Raw genomic sequence first — 23,782 nt, 5'->3', positions numbered from 1 at the left:
ATAGACGGCTGACTCACCTTGCTTCTTTCTCAGAGTATTATAGTTTGAATCAAGCGTCACACGGAAACATAACACGCAAAGTAATATTAAGAATATATTTATCACACACGCGAGTCCTCAACTGATACCATGGATGAGTACTTCTCTTTATCCTTTGTCTCATACACAGATTGAGACTCACACAGTACTCACCACGTGGAAGTACTCGTCTCTAATTTCAACTTATAGTACACACGCTAGTAATTCAGCTTAAGTTAAGCACACGGAAGTATTTCAACTTATTGCTACACGTGGTTTCGTTGTGACCGTTGGTCACTTCCGAAGATTACTATGATCCCATTAATATTACCTGCCTGACATTTAATTCTCCCCACAAAAGTTCCTGAAATAGAGAAATTATTATTTCAAACTACTCTTAAGTATTCCACATGCATACCATGTCTCCACTCTTTTGTCTTTACGGAGCACACCTAAGACAGGTGTTAACAGCACAAGATCCAGCGGCAGAGTGCCGAAACATGGCCGTTCTTCAGGTCCTCTCGCACCTCTGCTGAAGTGGGGGAGCACCTTGCTACCGTGTTGGTCAGCCACATTTCAGGCGCTCAAAGCTCAGGTAAATTTCATCTCTTTGGTCCCACCAAAGGTGGCCGAAGGATCGTCTCAAAGATGATCATATATTCACATTCACTATCTGCGGTTAGCAGACGACCATACATTCATTCATTTCACAGATCTCACCAAACTGGATGTAGGGATTTATTTTGTGGGAGTGCACATGTGATCAATTAAATAAATAAATTGTCATTCTTTCCCACACTGGTATCCGGCTTTGCTGTATTAATTGAAATTGAGTTATTTTACAAAAAAATGTGTTGTTCTGACAAAAATAATGAATATGTTGTACCTATTTTCAATGTCGGGCAGTACTGTACCCTTTCAAAACTATGATAAAATATTGGACTGTGGAAAGGGAAGGCACTGATGGAGACATCTGAAGATTTCAAAGAAACCATCAACGCATCCACATCTAAGCTATCTCCTTTGACTGTGTTCAGTGTTAATCAAGAAATGAAAAACAATGTTGAACTCAAAATATGCTGCAAAATTCCCTTTACAAACTCGTGCCATTATGATAATATCATCCGAATTTAGCCAGTGCCGAATGATGAAACGTCAAACGACTAATGAGGAGGAATGCAAACTGGCATCATAAGGACACCATGACAACGTCAACCAGTGGATGGGCTGTCTGAACTGGTTTGTTAGCCATTTGTAACATCAGGAGAAGTGTCACGAGAGGGACGTTTTGAGTAAAACCTACACATTTCTCTTGCTGCCATGTTAAAATTTGCTTCTTTTGCCAAAACTCGGCGGAGTTCACACAATCTGACCTCACTAACATGTTGTGCAGACACAATTGAGATAGAATTCTGAAACTGTGGTTTATTAAGTTTATTAAGTGAGAAACTTAGAAAAAGTAAGGTCAGCATCCTACAAACAAGCACATTCTTAGTACAAAACAGATGAGTAATGGATTCACTTACATTGTTCCAAAACCCATAGCATTTCTCATTTTGCCAGCTATCGATGGCCCTTAAAAATTACATTCTTTCATCGGAAAAGTCTGTAGTTAGTGGAATAACACGATAGGTAATGAAGTTTTGCATAATAACCACACAGCAAAATACTCTCCTCCTTTTGTACTATCATTTACCAAAATCTCTACAGTGCCTGCCCGTGACCCCCACTACTACTGCTCTCCCCACACATGCCTTGCCAACCGTGCATCTAACGGCCATGGTATTCGCATGCAAAATCTCATTTAGAACCGTTTGTGAAACAGAGGAATGTTGTGGATATTTCACTGTGGCTTTATTGCTGTTGCAGTGTGGCTGCAAGTGAGTGCGCTACGTCGGATCAATTTTCTCGAGATTGGCCACAGACAGAGACTTCCACCCAAGTCTAAAGAAAAATTCAGTATGTTAGCTAAATTTCATGTGCAACAACATATTATGTAATATGCAGCAAACGCAAAATCATAGCGTCCCCTATTTTTCATTACAAACTTTTTCGAGTTTCGTGCAGTGTCTTACTTTCATGTAAATATCACAGTAGCCAAGCCTATTAACGAAATGATGGACACACCATAATGAACATGACATATAAAGCTATTGATGATTTTTTTTTACCAATTTGTAGTTTCTGCAAAATCGTTTGAGGAAGACGGCAGGGCGTGCGCATCAATTCTATCATTATTTTCATCACGGCAGCGACAACAGAAACCATTACGAAATTGTCTCGAATGGAAAACAGCCCACAGTTGCACTAAATTACGTTTATTTTAAACCTTGACCATGGTTTCAGCTATAATAATGTCAACCATTGGTAGTGTGGGTGTGTACAACGACTATGGCCAGCTGGTAGAATTAGCCCTATTAGCTATTAGAGCGTATAATGTAAGCTGAAATATTTGCATATGATAGTTTCGTTTCTGAATCATGCAGCAAATTGTGATACGACAAACTTGCTTACATGAAATTGTTAACGTTCTACCACTCTAATGATCGTGTACAACAGTATTTCAACAGTTGGACATTCGTATTACGTACATGGTCCTTCATTTGCACGCGTAGGCTTGTTATTAATTTATTGCCTGATAAACGCCACGACGTAGCCCACTGTGGTGAGCGCCTCCTATGGTGCGCGGGGTGCAGCACATTTGACGACCGTGCGCCCAGTATAATGGAGGTAGTGGCAGGGGACATATGTAATTTTACTTATGTTCGAAACAGGCTTATGTCTGTTGAAGTTATTTTATTGGTGTGTATGTAAGTAATATGTTATCACTTAAGTAATTTTTAAGTTAATACACTCCTGGAAATTGAAATAAGAACACCGTGAATTCATTGTCCCAGGAAGGGGAAACTTTATTGACACATTCCTGGGGTCAGATACATCACATGATCACACTGACAGAACCACAGGCACATAGACACGGGCAACAGAGCATGCACAATGTCGGCACTAGTACAGTGTATATCCACCTTTCGCAGCAATGCAGGCTGCTATTCTCCCATGGAGACGATCGTAGAGATGCTGGATGTAGTCCTGTGGAACGGCTTGCCATGCCATTTCCACCTGGCGCCTCAGTTGGACCAGCGTTCGTGCTGGACGTGCAGACCGCGTGAGACGACGCTTCATCCAGTCCCAAACATGCTCAATGGGGGACAGATCCGGAGATCTTGCTGGCCAGGGTAGTTGACTTACACCTTCTAGAGCACGTTGGGTGGCACGGGATACATGCGGACGTGCATTGTCCTGTTGGAACAGCAAGTTCCCTTGCCGGTCTAGGAATGGTTGAACGATGGGTTCGATGACGGTTTGGATGTACCGTGCACTATTCAGTGTCCCCTCGACGATCACCAGTGGTGTACGGCCAGTGTAGGAGATCGCTCCCCACACCATGATGCCGGGTGTTGGCCCTGTGTGCCTCGGTCGTATGCAGTCCTGATTGTGGCGCTCACCTGCACGGCGCCAAACACGCATACGACCATCATTGGCACCAAGGCAGAAGCGACTCTCATCGCTGAAGACGACACGTCTCCATTCGTCCCTCCATTCACGCCTGTCGCGACACCACTGGAGGCGGGCTGCACGATGTTGGGGCGTGAGCGGAAGACGGCCTAACGGTGTGCGGGACCGTAGCCCAGCTTCATGGAGACGGTTGCGAATGGTTCTCGCCGATACCCCAGGAGCAACAGTGTCCCTAATTTGCTGGGAAGTGGCGGTGCGGTCCCCTACGGCACTGCGTAGGATCCTACGGTCTTGGCGTGCATCCGTGCGTCGCTGCGGTCCGGTCCCAGGTCGACGGGCACGTGCACCTTCCGCCGACCACTGGCGACAACATCGATGTACTGTGGAGACCTCACGCCCCACATGTTGAGCAATTCGGCGGTACGTCCACCCGGCCTCCCGCATGCCCACTATACGCCCTCGCTCAAAGTCCGTCAACTGCACATACGGTTCACGTCCACGCTGTCGCGGCATGCTACCAGTGTTAAAGACTGCGATGGAGCTCCGTATGCCACTGCAAACTGGCTGACACTGACGGCGGCGGTGCACAAATACTGCGCAGCTAGCGCCATTCGACGGCCAACACCGCGGTTCCTGGTGTGTCCGCTGTGCCGTGCGTGTGATCATTGCTTGTACAGCCCTCTCGCAGTGTCCGGAGCAAGTATGGTGGGTCTGACACACCGGTGTCAATGTGTTCTTTTTTCCATTTCCAGGAGTGTATGTAGATTGTATCACTGGTCTAGATGTTATTTTGATCATTTTTTAGGACTTCTGAAGGAGGCTATATTATTATAGCTGAAACCATGGTCAAGGTTTAAAATAAACATAATTTAGTGCAACTGAGGGCTATTTTTCATTCGGGTCTCTTCTGTCATCTCCAACCGGCCGAAAGGTGGCAAACGCTTCTTGGCCTTCTCTTCTGTACAAACAAATGAACTCGCCCAGCACTTTACATCTGCATCTACATGGATACTCTGTAAATCACTTTCAAGTGCCTGGCAGAGGGTTCATTGAACCACCTTCACAATTGTCTATTATTCCAATCTCGTATAGCGCATGGAAAGAATGAACACCCAAATCTTTCCGTACTAGCTCTGATTTCCCTTATTTTATCGTGGTGATCGATCCTCCCTATGTAGGTCTGTGTCAACAAAATATTTTCGCATTCTGAGGAGAAAGTTGGTGATTGGAATTTCATGAGAAGATTCCGTCGCAACGAGAAACGATTTCCAGCCCAAATCCTGTATCATTTCTGTGACACTCACTCCAATATTTCGCGATAATGCAAAATGTGTTACCTTAAACTTTTTCCATGTACTCCGTCAGTCCTATCTGATATGGATCCGACACCGCGGGGCAGTATTCTAAAAGAGGACGGATAAGCGAAGTGTAGGCAGTCTCCTTAGTAGGTCTGTTACATTTTCTAAGTGTCCTGCCAATAAAACTCAGTCTTTGGTTAGCCTTCCCCACAACATTTTCTATGTGTTCCTTCCAATTTAAGTTGTTCGTAATTGTAATACCTAGGTATTAGTTGAATTTACGGCTTTTTTATTAGACTGATTTACCGTGTAACCGAAGTTTAACCTGTTCCTTTTACCACAAATGTGCATGGCCTCACAGTTTTCGTTATTTAGGGCCAAGTGCCACTTTTGTAAATTCTTTTGCAGTTTGTTTTGATCTTCTGGTGACTTTATTAGTCGATAAACGACAGCGTCATCTGAAAACAACCGAAGGCAGCTGCTCAGATTGTCTCCCAAATCGTTTATATAGGTAAGGAACAGCGAAGGGCTTGTAACACTACCTTGAGGAACGCCAGAAATCACTTCTGTTTTACTCGATGACTTTCCGTCAGTTACTACGAACTGTGACTTCTCTGACAGGAAATCACAAATCCAGCCACATAACTGAGACGATATTCCATAACCACGGAATTTCACAACGAGCTGCTTGTGTGGTACAGTGTCAAAAGCCTTCCGGAAATCCAGAAATACGGAATCGATCTGAAATTCCTTGTCAATAGCACTGAACACTTCTTGTGAATAAAGAGCTAGTTGTATTTCACAGGAACGATGTTTTCTAAACCCATGTTGACTGTGTGTCAATAGACCGTTTTCTTCAGGTAATTCATACTGTTCGAACACAATATATGTTCTAAAATCCTGCTGCATATCGACGTTAACGATATGGGCCTGTAATTTAGTGGATTACTCCTACTACCTTTCTAGAATACTGGTGTGACCTATACTCGTTTAACTGCAGCGGGTGCGACGGGCGCCCGTTAGCACTGATGTAACGGCGGCGCCTTGATTTATAAAGTATGCAACCCACAACACTAGACTCGCACTCGCTCCGTTTCTTTACAGCTGGAGCGCTGTCAGTGGCAAAGTCGAAAAGAGTAAGACTACAGCGGAGTGGCAGTGCGCTTATGCCAGTGCACACGGTTTACGGTCGGTCCCGGGCTGCCGACGCCCTGTTTCTGCGAGCCTTGGGATGTGCTCGTCCCAGACTGCTGCCTGCCTTTAATTTGGTTCCGTCCTCTCCTCTATCCCGGAGCACAGGCTATGGCGCAGCGTTTAATCTTGTAACCAAGTCGTTTCCGAGTAGTTAGCTCTGGGCCCGTGTCTGGAGGAGGCAAGGAGTGCCTCTGAGAATAGAACGCCGCCGTCTACAGCGTACGACGCCCCCTGCTGTCTCCTGTAAGAGTGCCAACTAGTCTCCAGGACGACACAGATGTTTTTAGATTCACTAATACACTGCTGCCACTGGTGGGAGGGAGATACTGCATACGTAACTCAATTTGGAACTATTTATTTATCACACTGAAGTTCGATGCCTACAGTTCATTTTTACACAAATTATTTCTCACAACAGAAATTTTTGTTCCCTTTTTGTTTGTCATCAGTCTTCTGACTGTTTTGATGCAGCCTGCCACGGTGGTGGTGGCGGTTACTGTTTAACGTCCCGTCGACAACGAGGTCATCAGAGACGGAGCGCAAGCTCGGGTTAGGGAAGGATTGGGAAGGAAGTCGGCCGTGCCCTTTCAAAGGAACCATCCCGGCATTTGCATGAAACGATTTAGGGAAATCACGGAAAACCTAAATCAGGATGGCTGGAGACGGAATTGAACCGTCGTCCAGTGTGCCTGCCACGAATTCCTCTCCTGAGCCAACGTTTTCATCTCACATTAGCACTTGCAACCTGCACCTTCTATTATTTTCTGAATGTATTCCAACGTCTGATATCCCTGTCATCCCACACATGTGCAGTTATTGATACAATATGGGTCATTACATCCAACATAGTATCACTTCCTTCACCATAGCTATTTCTAATATTAATAAAAACTCCATCTACTACCACTATTCGGCCCAAGAACATGGTTCACTCCTATCTGTCACATGTATATACTACAATTAATTGAAACAGTCTAATTACACCAGTTTTTGCCGCGCGGGATTAGCCGAGCGGTCTAGGCGCTACAGTCAAGGAATGTGCGGCTGGTCCCGGCGGAGTTTCGAGTCCTCCTTCGGGCATGGGTGTGTGTGTTTGTCCCTAGGATAATTTAGGTTAAGTAGTGTGTAAGCTTAGGGACTGATGACCTTAGCAGTTAAGTCCCATAAGATTTCACACACATTTGAACATTTTGAACACCAGTTTTTTTGTCTGTGGTATTTCACAATTCACTCCGTCGTCCACAGGTGCTAGTGCACAAAATGACCATGCAAACAAAGTAATTTGAGTACTGTATATTCAAATTCGGCCTTCCAAATACTGAACCAAGACGTCTGTCCAAAGTAAATAAAGATAGTTTGCTGTTGTAACGTAGTGTGACGGAAAGGAAAGACTTCAATTTCTCTGGGTGTGTGGTATTTCGTTTTCACAGTAGCAGTGATGGCTGTGTAGCGTGCTTAACTATAATTCCCAGGAAGCTGATAAATCTGTATTTCCCAGATATTTGAAAAACGTGTCACTTCCCACGTTATCCACAATGAGGCAAGAGTAACTATTAGTACACGAATGAGTGAGTGGAAAGGGCATCCAGCTAATACACTCTATCACTGTCAAAATCATAAAGGAAAAAATATTACCCTGACTGGCACAATGTTAATTACTCCTGTGCAGTGGCTTTCCAGTTCACTGGCTCTGTAGATGTAGTGCTGCACTTCTTTCTGAAAACCAATGTGTAATCGGTCCCACGTCACTGAAAAGGGTGTCTGATTTACGATGCTTTACATATGTTAACAGCAAAATTCTCTTATGCTCACCCTTTCTTCTTTATTAAAACTAAAAGACATTGAATTTGATACAGTAAAGGAAATCACCTGCAATCTCAATAATAATGGTAAGAAACACGTACTTACATTATAATTTATCTTTCCAATTAATTGGCATACATTCGCTACTTATATTCTCTTGTTAAGTTTTTTCAATGCTCGACGTCCTCTTCTCTTTAAAAATATATAACAAAATCCCTTTTTCGTGACCATAATTTCATAGGAGACAAAATATTTCATTTCTCCATCTAAGAAACACGAGAACATTCTTAATAATAAGAAATTAATACATAGCCATATCAAAGAATAATTATTGTTTTTTAGCTACTGCTATGCCGCCCATTTTAAAAACTCACTGGCGCTTATAATGAATCTAGTCCCTGCAAAGCTTCTACTCAAGTAGTGAAATGTTCGATACCATCTAAATATTAACCAGACTTTGGCGGACTTTATTACATAAATTATTTACTTCCTTTGTACAAAGCTTATAAAGTTTATTAATTGTCAAATATGATTTTTCTGTAAATATATTTTTCTACTTGTATTTCGATATATTATCAGGTGTCGATCTTACACAGTGAAAATCAGTATTCAAAATTTTCAAAGTATATGACCTGAAAAGAAGTCTATGTTAGATACAATAATTTGTGTTTGTCAGTATTAACTGAAAACAAAATGTCTGTCTCCATTTATAATGTCATAAATTTTACTATCTACAATGAAATCGATATTACAATAAAAGGATACTTTTTAATATCTTCATAATATGCAGCCCTTGTTATTAACCATTACATCTATAAATCCTCACATAAGTAATTACTTTCAGAAAACATTATTTACTTCAAAACTGACAAACATTTTCACTAATTAAAGCTATATTATTGTGAAATTGATTTATTTCCAGTAGTAAAAGGTTCTAGACCCTGGGTCTGCAATACATATTTAATCTTTTACGTCAAGTGCGTCAGAGTAACATTAAAATCTTGGGAGTTCTGTTCATGTTGCTCTCAGCTTATGATCGGACGGTTCTTCGAGGATAGTCTTCGGATTCTATGAAGAGAATAAATTTTCTGTTTGTTGTTTCTGAAGACGTTTATGCAGTGTTTGTGAAAATATGGGTGTTCTATCGAGGAAATAGAAATAAACATCTGTGGTAATTTGAAATTGTTAATTCTTCAGTTACAGTTAATATACAATACCCAGGACCTCATTTTATAGAATATTACGCAGCATTACAGACCTAGACACTGAATCAGTCTTGAAAGATAAGTACCAATTATTTATTATTGCAGTGTACTGAATCCTATCCTTAACTTAGGAAGTAACTGCTATAACATGATAAAAAATTACATAAGGATGTTATTGTCAAGAATAACTGTGAAACATTTAAGGGCGAGTTCACCACACGCTATTTTGATTTTATCACTCACACACAGATGTCTGTATCGTCGACCGACCATGTCCTTTCTATGGAATCTTCCTTAATCGCAACAAATTTCGAGGATACACTAGGCAATGTAGGGCACTGCATTAAAGACATGTAATGTGTACACATAGGACATATGGCCTGTAATTGAAAAAGAAAACGAAAGGATAACGTTCTACGAGTCGGGGCGTGGAATGTCAGATACTTGAACGTGTTAGGGAAACTAGGAAATGTAAAAAGAGAAATGCAAAGGCTCAATCTAGATATAGTAGGGGTCAGTGAAGTGAAACGGAAAGAATAATTTCTTGTCTGATGAGTATAGAGTGTAACGTGTCTACAACAAATAAAGCCTATGTTCGTTTGTGAAACTGGACTCGGTAAGCCACCTGAGGTTTCAGTAATCCTAATCTAACCTGCGTAACACTGTGTGGGTGTGGGTAGTATGAGTGTCAGTTGCACTGTCATTTATGCCCTTAGCATATCGTTACATGAAAAACTTAAAACTAACATCCGGATAAGCTATATGACTGCGTATTTGAATAGGAATTTACAAGTAATACAGAATTTGGCTTGTGCCACGGAATTTACTGGATCAGAGGACATGACATGTTGTGGTATGTAAGTGTCTCTGTTTTGGCCCTAAGTTTTGCACTCACCTCTTTAGATGGCTGCCTTTTTCCAAGTGGTTTACACCAAGTCGCAGCAGCATGCAGCAGCAGCGGGTAAAGGTTGCCGTTACTTTAATAAAAAAGTGTTTGCTTGGGTCCTGTTAACTACTAAATAACTAGTAAGAAGGGATTCCATAAATTGTGTCTATTTAAAAACTTCAGAAATCATCATGACCAAACATAGTTTGACAACTATTAATTATGGCGAAATGCCTGACAATGACCTTTTAAGTATCAGTAATGGCTGAGTGCCAGACGAACAAGTTATTTCAATTTCAAAGTTACATTAACATTTATTAATCACAGCATATTTATGAATTAGAAGTGGAGAATAATTATTATTATTTGGAGGATAAGGAGGCTTCTTTAAATGACAAGTAAAACATGGGCTCATTGCAAACTAGGAATAACAGTCACGAGCCTAACTATGCTCTCGAATGTGTCGTGTCTAAAGGGACAGGCCACACATTTTCACATAAGAGAACCACACTGTCGGCGAATTTTATTCCGTGGTCGGTCTCGCACATCGCTCTATATTGTAAATGCAGCAGGTCTACCGAAGGGTGAGCTTGAATTCCACCAGTAAAATTTCTCAGGATGTTCAGGGACATTTTTTAGTGTATTCTGGTCTCCGGGGACTTGTGATAGATAAATTGCATTTCTTTTGTAGCTTTCAACTATTTATCTTTGTATTTTTAGTGCGCTGAAAATATCAGTTATTTATTGCACAAGAACTAAACATTGTACGGATGCCATACATATTGAATTTTGAAGAGAAACTCTCAAAGTTCTATTACAAACATCCGATATGCGAAGCATGAGTGACCCGTCAAAACGGTAGTCAATACGGTAGTCGAATTCTTGCCATACCCGTCCCAGCATGTCATCGTCGACTGTGGCAGTCGCTTCCCCTATCCTCTCCCGGAGCTCTGCTACATCACGTGGTAGAGCGGTACTTCTTTTTTTTTTTTTTTTTTTTTTTTGTCATCAGTTTACTGACTGGTTTGATGCGGCCCGCCACGAATTCCTTTCCTGTGCTAAGCTCTTCATCTCAGAGTAGCACTTGCAACCTACGTCCTCAATTATTTGCTTGACGTATTCCAATCTCTGTCTTCCTCTACAGTTTTTGCCCTCTACAGCTCCCTCTAGTACCATGGAAGTCATTCCCTCATGTCTTAGCAGATGTCCTATCATCCTGTCCCTTCTCCTTATCAGAGTTTTCCACATATTCCTTTCCTCTCCTATCCTGCGTAGAACCTCCTCAGTCCTTTCCTTATCAGTCCACCTAATTTTCAACATTCGTCTATAGCGCCACATCTCAAATGCTTCGATTCTCTTCTGTTCCGGTTTTCCCACAGTCCATGTTTCACTACCATACAATGCTGTACTCCAGACGTACATCCTCAGAAATTTCTTCCTCAAATTAAGGCAGGTATTTGATATTAGTAGACTTCTCTTGGCCAGAAATGCCTTTTTTGCCATAGCGAGTCTGCTTTTGATGTCCTCCTTGCTCCGTCCGTCATTGGTTATTTTACTGCCTAGGTAGCAGAATTCCTTAACTTCATTGACTTCGTGACCATCAATCCTGATGTTAAGTTTCCCGCTGTTCTCATTTCTACTACTTCTCATTACCTTCGTCTTTCTCCGATTTACTCTCAAACCATACTGTGTACTCATTAGACTGTTCATTCCGTTCAGCAGATCATTTAATTCTTCTACACTTTCACTGAGGATATCAATGTCATCAGCGAATCGTATCATTGATATCCTTTCACCTTGTATTTTAATTCCACTCCTGAACCTTTCTTTTATTTCCATCATTGCTTCCTCGATGTACAGATTGAAGAGTAGGGGCGAAAGGCTACAGCCTTGTCTTACACCCTTCTTAATACGAACACATCGTTCTTGATCATCCACTCTTATTATTCCCTCTTGGTTGTTGTACATATTGTATATGACCCGTCTCTCCCTATAGCTTACCCCTACTTTTTTCAGAATCTCGAACAGCTTGCACCATTTTATATTGTCGAACGCTTTTTCCAGGTCGACAAAGCCTATGAAAGTGTCTTGATTTTCTTTAGCCTTGCTTGAATTGCCTCTCTCGTCCCTTTACTTTTCCTAAAGCCAAACTGATCGTCACCTAGCGCATTCTCAATTTTCTTTTCCATTCTTCTATATATTATTCTTGTAAGCAGCTTCGATGCATGAGCTGCTAAGCTGATTGTGCGGTAATTCTCGCGCTTGTCAGCTCTTGCCGTCTTTGGAATTGTGTGGATGATCCATTTCCGAAAGTCAGATGGTATATCGCCAGACTCATATATTCTATACACCAACGTGAATAGTCGTTTTGTTGCCACTTCCCCCAATGATTTTAGAAATTCTGATGGAATGTTATCCATCCCTTCTGCCTTATTTGACCGTAAGTCCTCCAAAGCCGTTTTAAATTCCGATTCTAATACTGGATCCCCTATCTCTTCTAAATCGACTCCTGTTTCTTCTTCTATCACATCATACAAATCTTCACCCTCATAGAGGCTTTCAATATATTCTTTCCACCTGTCTGCTCTCTCCTCTGCATTTAACAGTGGAATTCCCGTTGGACTCTTAATGTTACCACCGTTGCTTTTAATGTCACCAAAGGTTGTTTTGATTTCCTGTATGCTGAGTCTGTCCTTCCGACAATCATATCTTTTTCGAAGTCTTCACATTTCTCCTGCAGCCATTTCGTCTTAGCTTCCCTGCACTTCCTATTTATTTCACTCCTCAGCGACTTGTATTTCTGTATTCCTGATTTTCCCGGAATATGTTTGTACTTCCTCCTTTCATCAATCAACTGAAGTATGTCTTTTGTTACCCATGGTTTCTTCGCAGCTACCTTCTTTGTACCTGTGTTTTCCTTCCTAACTTCTGTGATGGCCCTTTTTAGAGATGTCCATTCCTCTTCAACTGTACTGCCTACTGCGCTATTCCTTATTGCTGTATCTATAGCGTTAGAGAACTTCAAACGTATCTCGTCATTCCTTAGTACTTCCGTATCCCACTTCTTTGCGTATTGATTCTTCTTGACTAATGTCTTGAACTTCAGCCTACTATTCATCACTACTGTATTGTGATCTGAGTCTATATCTGCTCCTGGGTACGCCTTACAATCCAGTATCTGATTTCGGAATCTCTGTCTGACCATGATGTAATCTAATTGAAATCTTCCCGTATCTCCCGGCCTTTTCCAAGTATACCTCCTCCTCTTGTGATTCTTGAACAGGGTATTCGCTATTACTAGCTGAAACTTTTTACGGAAGTCAATTAGTCTTTCTCCTTTTTCATTCCTTGTCCCAAGCCCATATTCTCCTGTAACCTTTTCTTCTGCTCCTTCCCCTACAACTGTATTCCAGTCGCCCATGACTATAAGATTTTCGTCCCTCTTTACATATTGCATAACCCTTTGCCGGCCGGTGTGGCCGTGCGGTCTAGGCGCTTCAGTCTGGAACCGCGTGACCGCTCCGGTCGCAGGTTCGAATCCTGCCTCGGGCATGGATGTGTGTGATGTCCTTAGGTTAGTTAGGTTTAAGTAGTTCTAAGTTCTAGGGGACTGATGACCACAGATGTTAAGTCCCATAGTGCTCAGAGCCATTTGAACCAGCCATTATCCTTTCAATATCCTCATACGCTTTCTCTATCTGTTCATCTTCAGCTTGTGACGTCGGCATGTATACCTGAACTATCGTTGTCGGTGTTGGTCTGCTGTCGATTCTGATTAGAACAACCCGGTCACTGAAGTGTTCACAGTAACACACCCTCTGCCCTACCTTCCTATTCATAACGAATCCTACACCTGTTATACCATTTTCTGCTGCTGTTGATATTACCCGATACTCATCTGACCAGAAATCCTTGTCTTCCTTCCACTTCACTTTACTGACCCCTACTATATCTAGATTGAGCCTCTGCATTTCCCTTTTCAGATTTTCTAGTTTCCCTACCACGTTCAAGCTTCTGACATTCCACGCCCCGACTCGTAGAACGTTATCCTTTCGTTGATTATTCAATGTTTTTCTCATGGTAACCTCCCCCTTGGCAGTCCCCTCCCGGAGATCCGAATGGGGGACTATTCCGGAATCTTTTGCCAATGGAGAGATCATCATGACACTTCTTCAAATAAAGGCCACGTGTCCTGTGGATACACGTTACGTGTCGTTAATGCAGTAGTTTCCATTGCCTTCTGCATCCTCATGTCGTTGATCATTGCTGATTCTTCCGCCTTTAGGGGCAATTTCCCACCCCTAGGACAAGAGAGTGACCTGAACCTCTTACGGCTCCTCCGCCCTCTTTGACAAGGCCGTTGGCAGAATGAGGCTGACTTCTTATGCCGGAAGTCTTCGGCCGCCAATGCTGATTATTTATCAAAATTTAGGCAGTGGCGGGGATCGAACCCGGGACCGAAGACGTTTTGATTATGAATGAGCTACTTTTTTTTTTGTTCGTTGTTGATAGTTGAATTTGGTCGTTGCGGACGTCGCAAGACATCCTGTTCAAGTTCGGTGGTTGATCCTTCCACTCAGTTTTTTATTACAGAGGCCAACCGGCTCTCTGACCGCCCCTAGACCACAGAAATAGTCACGCGAGTGAGACCTGGTGATCGGGGAGGCCATTTCATGAAACAGCTGTCCCCTTCTGTAGCACTGCCGATCCATCGAAGCGGCAGCTCCGTGTTCAGGTACCCAGGAACTTCAGGATTAAAATGGTGTGGAACCCCGTCCTGCTGAAAGATGAAAGGAGTTTCCGATTGCATTAGAGGCATCAGCCATTGTTGCAACATGTCTAAGTTGCTCTGGGCGAAGAAGAATGGCCCGCACAGTTTTCGACGTGACAAGGCGCAAAAAAACATTTACCTTTGGGAAATCACGCTCTAATTCAGTGCATTCGTGTGGATGCTTTGTACCCCATATTTGACAGTTATACCTGTTCACTTTGCCATTAGTGTGAAAAGTGGCTTCCTCGCTAAAAAGTAATCGATGAACAATGTCATCCCCATCCTCTTTCAATTGTTGCAACTGCGAACAAAACTCAAAACGCTTGTCTTTGTTGTCGTCATTGAGCTTCTGCACCAGCTCCAGTTTGAATGGTTTCATATTCACTGTCATTGGGGACATTTCGAGTTCACGGGATACACGACACACCAATTTCTTTGGACTGCTTATGAATGCCTCTCGTACGCGCTCCACATTCACTTCACTCACTCTGGGACGTCCGCTTCTCTTTGCCGGGCATAATCAGCCCGTCGTAACGAATTTGTTGTGCCAGTGGTAAATGGCCTTCCTTGTTGGTGGCTTCTTACCGTACTTGGTTCTAAACATACGTTGAACATATATATGAAGACAGTAACTGTTCTCAAAAGAACAGATACCGTTGAAGACCGTGCAGCTTCTCTAGAATAACTGATAATTAATTGAAACCCTCAGCTGCTGACAGGTGTTGTTGATATACCTCAATGGGGACAGCTGAAAATGTGTGTCCCGACGGGAACACGAACCCGGTGTATCCTGATTACGTGGCAGACGCTCTATGCATCTGAGCCACCAAGGTATGTCAACAACACCTGTCGGCAGCTAAGGGTTGCAGTTAATTATCATTTATTCTAGAGAAGCTGTACGATATGTATCAATGGTATCTGTTCTTTTGACAACAGTTACTACGTTCATATATAGTTAAAGGCTACCCGGCCATTGACCTTCTTCTGTGCGAATGCGCACAGGTTGCCCAAACTCTTACGGGAATCGCCAAAGCGTGCGCGAGTAATGAGTGAATGGGCGATTGTCTATTAGGAACATTTCGTGTGTAGATTGTGGACAGGTGAGAATATAGCTCTCACTGGGGGCGTGCAAGGGATAAGTCCCTGCAGTCGCGCTATTCATCTGTGTCGTCGGTGGCTAAGATGGATAGAGCGTCTGCCATGTAAGCAGGAGATCCCGGGTTCGACTTCCGGTTGGGGCACACATTTTTAGCTTACCCCGTCGAGGTATATCAACACCACCTGTCGGCAGCTGAGGGCTTCAATTAACTATCATTTATCCGTTGAAGAGCTGTAGCACACTTGTTTTTGCCGAACTCCAACACACAGAAGGCTCGCTCCACACCTGAACTCGCCATGTTTGCAACTAGCGCTGACTATCGGCAGAATACCAAACTACGTTGTGGTGGTATACATGGGAAAAAAACTTTCAGGGTTTCTCTTCAAAATGGCTTACGTATGATATCTGTACAATGTTTGGTTCTTGTGCAATAAATAATTGAAAGTGTTCCCAGACTTTATGTACACCCTGTACTTCAGCCGTCGCCTTGTAGTCTGCCACTCACAGTCAGTTCGACTTCCCCCACTACCATCAACCAAGCAAGTCGCTGTGGCGTGCCGGGCACACTACCGCCGCAGCACGCAAGCGTTGCCCGCATCCTAGGAAAACGGTCTCGCATGAACGAATGTACGCTCTCGGGGCAATATCGGTTAATAAAATACTCTCAAGCCGCCCCAAGTATTTAATTCCCAAGTATTTAACTTCCACAAGCTTTCCGCTGAGATCTGCTCTGCCACTGTCAAGTGACGAATGTCGCTGCCGTGCTTAAGGTACGTTTACACTGGGATACATGTATCGCGACATGTATGAGCGACATGTCAATTTGACATGTCGCGATACATCACCTCATACAAAAATTCACGGAACTTGTATGCGGACCCTCGAGCTCATACATGTCGCTTATACATTTTGTATATCGCTTTTTGGCCATATACGCGACATGTATGAGCGACATTTGAAGAACTCGCGCATGTGCAGTACTATCATTTCCTGTCGTCTTGTCGATTGCAGCTTATTTCGACGATTAGCGCATGCGTAGTACCAGGCTCTTTGGCGGCTGTTTGAGTCTTGAACGTGCCGACTGTCGTTTCGACGTTAATGTATCTGCATAAAATATCAAAAAGTGCCATATGCAACATTATTCTTCGTGTTTGCGAGGCCATTGTGCAAGTTTTATCCCAAGAAGTGAAGGTAAAAGTTTTATATATATCAGAGTATGTCATACATTAAATAATTTTTTCATGCATCTGGCACGTATATCAATGTTTTGCTGTTATTCCGGCGGCCTCGCGTGATAATGTTGACAACGGATGCCGACAACCGTGTGTGAGACGTCGGCATTAGCAATCGCGCGACAATGCAAATGTTTTGTCATGAAATCTTCGCTTTACGAGGAATCTCCAGTGGCTAAAAAACAGAGTGTTACTGCCAACTGATCCTCTGGTGGAATCGCTTCCCGAAAGTTTGTGTTGGTTTTGGACACAAGAAGAGCCACAAGTGATAACAAACCGCGGAAATCCTCCATACTCATCCTAACATAATTTCTAAAATATGGCGTTAATTCGCGAGAAACTCTCTGTGCCACCATCTACGCTTCCTCCGCCTTTTCTTCCTATCATCTTCCAAAAGAGCAAGTGTATCAGCACATAAAAATGTGAAATCTTCCAAATCGTCGTCGGAAGCTGTCGCACAGTGATACATATCAACCAGTGTAAACGCACGCTCATACATGTATGAGGTTGATACTTGTCAACTCATACAAGTCGCGATACATGTCGCAAAGTCGTATATACATGTATCTCATACATGTGCCGATACAAATCGCAGTGTAAACGCACCTTTACATAGTCGCTCCGCCGCCAGTGACGTCACTGGTGCCTAGCCCCGCACCATGTATGGCAATGTTTTGGTGGCGCGACCGCCGCGCATGGCGGAGAACATTTCAACCGGAGGGACGGTGTCGCGATGGGGGGCCCGTTAGCTCCAGTTGTACCGAACCTCTTTATGGACCATTTTGACGACACCGCCTCGGACACAGCTCCTGTAAAGCCTAGTTGCTTTTCTCGCTACGTCGACGACATCTTTGTCACATGGCCTCATGGACATGAAGAGCTGAAAGAGTTTCTGGAACACATCAGGAAGACCCACGGCGTCATAAAGTTAACGATGTAAGTAGAGAAGGCCGGTTTCTTACCGCTTCTGGACGTTCTGGTGTGCCCTAAACCCAATGGGTGTCCCGGTCACAGCGTTTACCGCAAGCTCACCCACAGGGATCGCCATCTGCACCCCACCACCGACCACCACTCAGCACAGAAACGGTCCGTTCTGAGGACCTTGGTACACAGAAATTTTGGAAATTTGTGGTAAGGTCTTATGGGACCAAACTGCTGTGGTGATCGGTCCTTGAGAATATACACTACATACTCAAACTAACTTTCACTATAGACAACATGCCCGAGGAAGGACACGAACTTCCGATGGGGACTGAACCCATCTCAGACGCCGAAAACCTGGAACTGAGCCACTTACGGCAGGTTTTCAAGGAATGCGGTCACAACTACAAACAAATTTCGCAAGCACTTTCATTTAAGCCACGAAAGCAAAAGACCTCCGAAGAAGATACTGATTTTCCCGTTTTTTGCCTCAGTAACAGGGAAGATTAGCCGGCTTCAGAAGAAACATGAAATCGATACAGTCCTCAGGGCCCTGGCAAAGATCGGGCGACTAATGAAGCCTGTGAAAGACACACGGGCCTCACAACACCGGAAATATGCAAAATACGAGGTGCATTCAAGTTCTAAGGCTTCCGATTTTTTTTCTAATTAACTACTCACCCGAAATCGATGAAACTGGCGTTACTTCTCGACGTAACCGCCCTGCAGACGTACACATTTTTCACAACGCTGACGCCGTTATTCCATGGCAGCGGCGAAGGCTTCTTTAGGAGTCTGTTTTGACCACAGGAAAATCGCTGAGGCAATAGCAGCACGGCTGTTGAATGTGCGGCCACGGAGAGTGTCTTTCATTGTTGGAAAAAGCCAAAAGTCACTAGGAGACAGGTCAGGTGAGTAGGGAGCGTGAGGAATCACTTCAAAGTTGTTATCACGAAGAAACTGTTGCGCAACGTTAGCTCGATGTGCGGGTGCGTTGTCTTGGTGAGACAGCACACGCGCAGCCCTTCCCGGACGTTTTTGTTGCAGTGCAGGAAGGAATTTGTTCTTCAAAACATTTTCGTAGGATGCACCTGTTACCGTAGTGCCCTTTGGAACGCAATGGGTAAGGATTACGCCCTCGCTGTCCCAGAACATGGACACCATCATTTTTTCAACACTGGCGGTTACCCGAAATATTTTGGTGGCGGTGAATCTGTGTGCTTCCATTCAGCTGACTGGCGCTTTGTTTCTGGATCGAAAAATGGCATCCACGTCTCATCCATTGTCACAACCGACGAAAAGAAAGTCGCATTCATGCTGTCGTTGCGCGTCAACATTGCTCGGCAACATGCCACACGAGCAGCCATGTGGTCGTCTGTCAGCATTCGTGGCACCCACCTGGATGACACTTTTCGCATTTTCAGGTCGTCATGTAGGATTGTGTGCACAGAACCCACAGAAATGCCAACTCTGGAGGCGATCTGTTCAACAGTCATTCGGCGATCCCCCAAAACAATTCTCTCCACTTTCTCGACTGTGTCGTCAGACCGGCTTGTGCGAGCCCGAGGTTGTTTCGGTTTGTTGTCACACGATGTTCTGCCTTCATTAAACTGTCGCACCCACGAACGCACTTTCGACACATCCATAACTCCATCACCACATGTCTCCTTCAACTGTCAATGAATTTCAATTGGTTTCACACCACGCAAATTCAGAAAACGAATGATTGCACGCTGTTCAAGAAAGGAAAACGTCGCCATTTTAAGTATTTAAAACAGTTCTCATTCTCGCCGCTGGCGGTAAAATTCCATCTGCCGTACAGTGCTGCCATCTCTGGGACGTATTGACAATGAACGCCGCCTCATTTTAAAACAATGCGCATGTTTCTATCTCTTTCCAGCCCGGAGAAAAAAAATCGGAGGCCTTAGAACTTGAATGCACCTCGTACCGTGTGGGTGTGGGCCGTTTTATGACGGTCAGACTCTCCGCACTATTGAACAGTGTCGCATACAACATTAAACGTATTGCCACCTACTCTATCCCGAAAAATCATCTGTCGCCGAGCGTGCACTGGAAAACGGACACCAAATTGCATTCGACGATACTTCTATCACTAAACGGGGCAACAGCTTGTGGGATAGCATAATACATGAAGCAATAGAAGTCAAAATATCGGTCAACACCCTCAATATAGACGTTGCATTGCAGATGAGTACAGCCTGGAGTCCTGTGATTGCGGAGTTGAAGCGAGCGCTGCGGTCGCACCACCAAAACATTGCCGTATACGCTCAAGAGCCAAAGAAACTGGTACACTTGCAGAATGTCATGTAGGGCCCCCGCGGGTACTCGGAAGCGCCGCAACACGACGTGGCGTGCCCTCGACTAATGTCTGAGGTAGTGCTGAAGGGAATTGACTCCATGAATCCTGCAGGGCTGTCTGTAAATCCGTAACAGTAAGAGGGTCTGGAGATCTCTTCTGAACAGCACGTTGCAAGGCATCCTAGATATTCTCAACAATATTCATGTCTGGGAAATTTGGTCACCAGTGGAAGGGTTTAAACTCAGAAGAGTGTTCCAGAAAGCACTCTGTAGCAGTTCTGGACGTTTGGGGTGTCGCATTGTCCTGCTGGAATTGACCAAGTCCGTCGGAATGCACAATGGACATGAACGGATGCAGGTGATCAGACAGGATGCTTACGTACGTGTCATCTGTCAGAGTCGTATCAAGGTGTATCAGGGGTCCCATATCACTCCAACTGCACACGCCCCACACCATTACAGAGCCTTCACAGTTTGAACAGTCCCCCGTGGGCATGCAAATTCCATGGATTCATGAGGTTGTCTCCACACCCGTACGCGTCCATCCGCTCGATACAATTTAAAACTACATTCGTCCGACGAGACAGCATGTTTCCATTCATGAACGGTCGAATGTTGATGTTGACAGGCCCAGGTGAGGAGTAAAGTTTTGTGTTGTACAGTCATCAATGTTACACGAGTGGGCCTTGGGCTCCGAAAGCCTACATCGATAATGTTTCGTTGGATGGTTCGCACGCTGACACTTATTGATGGCTCAGCATTGATATCTGCAGCAATCTGCGGTAGGATTGCACTTTCGTCACGTTGAACGATTATCTTCAGTCGTCGTTGGTCCCGTTCTTGCAGGATCTTTCTCCTGCCGCAGCGATGTCGGAGATTTGATGTTTAACCGGATTCCTGATATTCACGGTACACCCGTGATATGGTCGTACGGGAAAATCTCCATCGTTACCTCGGAGATGCTGTGTCCCATCGCTCGTGCGCCGACTATAACATCACGTTCGAACTCACTTAAATCTTGATAACCTGCCATTGTAGCAGCAGTAACGGATCTAGCAACTGCGCCAGACACTTGTTGCCTTTCACAAGCTGCGACATTGTCCCGAGAGAACAGTGACCCCTATATGTAATAAGTTTCCTTTAATTTACGTCTATGGTCACAAACTTTGTCTTAACAGATTACCGGTTTCGGTCTTTGATTACCATCGTCAGATCTGTTTCATAAAAACAAAGTCCTAATGTACTGCAGCCATAGTGGAATCGTCAAATGTTAAATGCGGAATCAGCAGAAGCATATAAATAACATCACATGCATGAGCCATGTTGTCAGTAGTACTACTTACTGATTCCGCGTTCAGACGACTGGCAACGGCTTGAGAACAGCAGAGGAGATGTCCGCCGAAAGCTCGTGGGCAGTTAACCACTTGACGCGGCTTGAAACCCGACAATATTTCATTAACGATCTGTCATATTTGCATTGAGCGAGTAGGGGGAGCGGTCTTTCACACATTTTAAGCAGCACGTTGCGGAAAATTCCTGCTGCTAGGAAAACAGCTTCATTGCGTTCTCCGGCTAGTAATAATGAAATTACGATCGGTTTCCATTTTACAGCATCCAGCTCGTTTCTTTTTGAATGTATCGTACACGTGCCTACTGAGTACGTAATTACCTATGTAAGTAGTCACTACACAACATGCTATTTTGACATAGGACACTTTACATATTTCACGTCAGGAGGTGAAGGCGACGCCAGGGAGACGGTGGTAGCGCCAATTCCTGATAACCTGGAGTGGAAAGACAGCGAACTAGAGGGCGCCGGAAGCACGGCCGGGGATTTGGTGGAGAACAGCGGGCTGGCCGCCATCATTACGGGGGGATTCCCCCAGAGTACGCAGCGCCTCTGTCTGAAACGTGACTTGTAGCGATTTCTGTCGTGCCGCGGCGCCGCCGGAGGAATTTTCAGAAGAGCAGAGAGCGGGCTTCAGTCTGGCACTCCGTCTACGGGCGGGTTATTACGTACGGCTCTAGCTAGCTGCAGCGGCTCTCCGCCAGAAAGAATCGCCATTACTGGAGCAAGCGTTCCCCGGGTGTCGTTTCTCTCCTCGTTTCCCAGCTGTGATATTACACACAAAGACATATGGAAGCTTGATAAGGGTCCATGATCAAACTCGATGCAAGGATTGACAGCAAAAACAAATGTATAGTGTTGCTCAGAGAAGGGCAGAAAGACCCATTACTATAAATTTTCAGGATTGCCGAACAGTCAATGGAAGCAGCAATAATAGGCCGGCGGGAATGGCCGAGCGGTTCTAGGCGGTTCAGTCTGGAACCGCGCGACGGCCACGGTCGGAGGTTCGAATCCTGCCTGGCATGGATGTGTGTTATGTCCTTAGGTTGGTTGGATCTAAGTAGTTCTAAGGGTCTGATGACCTCAGAAGGTAAGTCCCATAGTGCTGAGAGCCATTTGAACGATTTGAAACAGCAATATCCATTAAGCACCTGCGAGGTTGCATACGGGACAGTTTAATGTGAAGCGAAGCTGAGTAGCGCAAAACAAACTTGGAACGTTGTTTATGCTGTCGTATCTCATCATTAGGTCCGATTAATGTGCTTCACCCAACATCGGTTCGTGCAATACGGCAATGCCACCTCAACCAACTTTCGTCACCGCCAGAATCAGCCGGAATTTTGCGTCAAGCACAATTCGAATGAAAAAATTAACTATGGAAAGCCGTTCAGAGTGGTGACCGTTGCTTTTTTTATATATAGCCGTTGTTCTTAGTGATTGATAGATGATTAGTAGTTTTTATATGAATAAACTTTGAAGTAAATACTACACTGAATGAGATGGCAAACCAATTCATTCGCTCTGTAAAAATTGGAACTGGGGTATTGACTATGGGACCAAATTGCTGAGGTCATTGGTCCCTAGGTTTACGCACTATTTAATCTAACTTAAATTAACTTATGCTAAGGACGACACACCCACCCATACCCGAGAGGAGTCGAACCTCCGACGGGGGGAGCCGAAACAGTGAGAAGACGCCCCAGATCGCACGGCTACCCCGCGCGGGGCAGGCCGTCGTGGGAGGACAGAGGTAGGAATAATTGGTCGAGAAAATTAAAAACGGCCCAGATCGCTCTATATTGGAAATGCAGCACGTCTACCGAAGGGTGAGCTTGAATTCCAACAGTAAAATTTCTCAGGATGTTCAGGGACTTTTTTTGGTGTATTCTGGTCTCCGGGGACTTAGATAGATGGCGTTTCTTTTGATAGCTTTCAGCTGTTTATCTTTGCATTTTTAGTGCGCTGAAAATATCTGCGCAGAACCGCAAATGTCGACAGTATTTCGCGAACTTATTGTCACAGAGACAAGGGTAAGTGATACAATAAACTCAGTAAATCATGATTTCATAATTACCCTTTTACAAGCCACCAAAGACCATGGAAAATATCCCTGCACGAACTCCGAAATTTTGTCAGTAATCGTGTTCTCGAATACCCGGAGGGGCTGGCTTC

The 23,782-nt window shown here is 44.2% G+C and overlaps 1 protein-coding gene across 1 annotated transcript in view; it reads left to right on the top strand.

Moving 5' to 3' along the window:
• The window catches only part of LOC126424612 (uncharacterized), a 646,994-nt gene extending 624,810 nt beyond the window's left edge, over positions 1-22,184 (top strand). Inside the window, exon 5 of the mRNA XM_050087350.1 lies at positions 21,997-22,184. Within this exon, the coding sequence (XP_049943307.1) occupies positions 21,997-22,184 (188 nt within the window). The remainder of the gene's footprint in view (positions 1-21,996) is intronic.
• Positions 22,185-23,782: the final 1,598 nt, after the last annotated feature.

The sequence above is a fragment of the Schistocerca serialis genome, chromosome 10 (genome assembly GCF_023864345.2).
Source record: "Schistocerca serialis cubense isolate TAMUIC-IGC-003099 chromosome 10, iqSchSeri2.2, whole genome shotgun sequence".
NCBI lineage: Eukaryota > Metazoa > Arthropoda > Insecta > Orthoptera > Acrididae > Schistocerca > Schistocerca serialis.
Note: the sequence above shows the minus strand (reverse complement) of the source record. Positions and strands in the feature narration are given on the sequence as shown.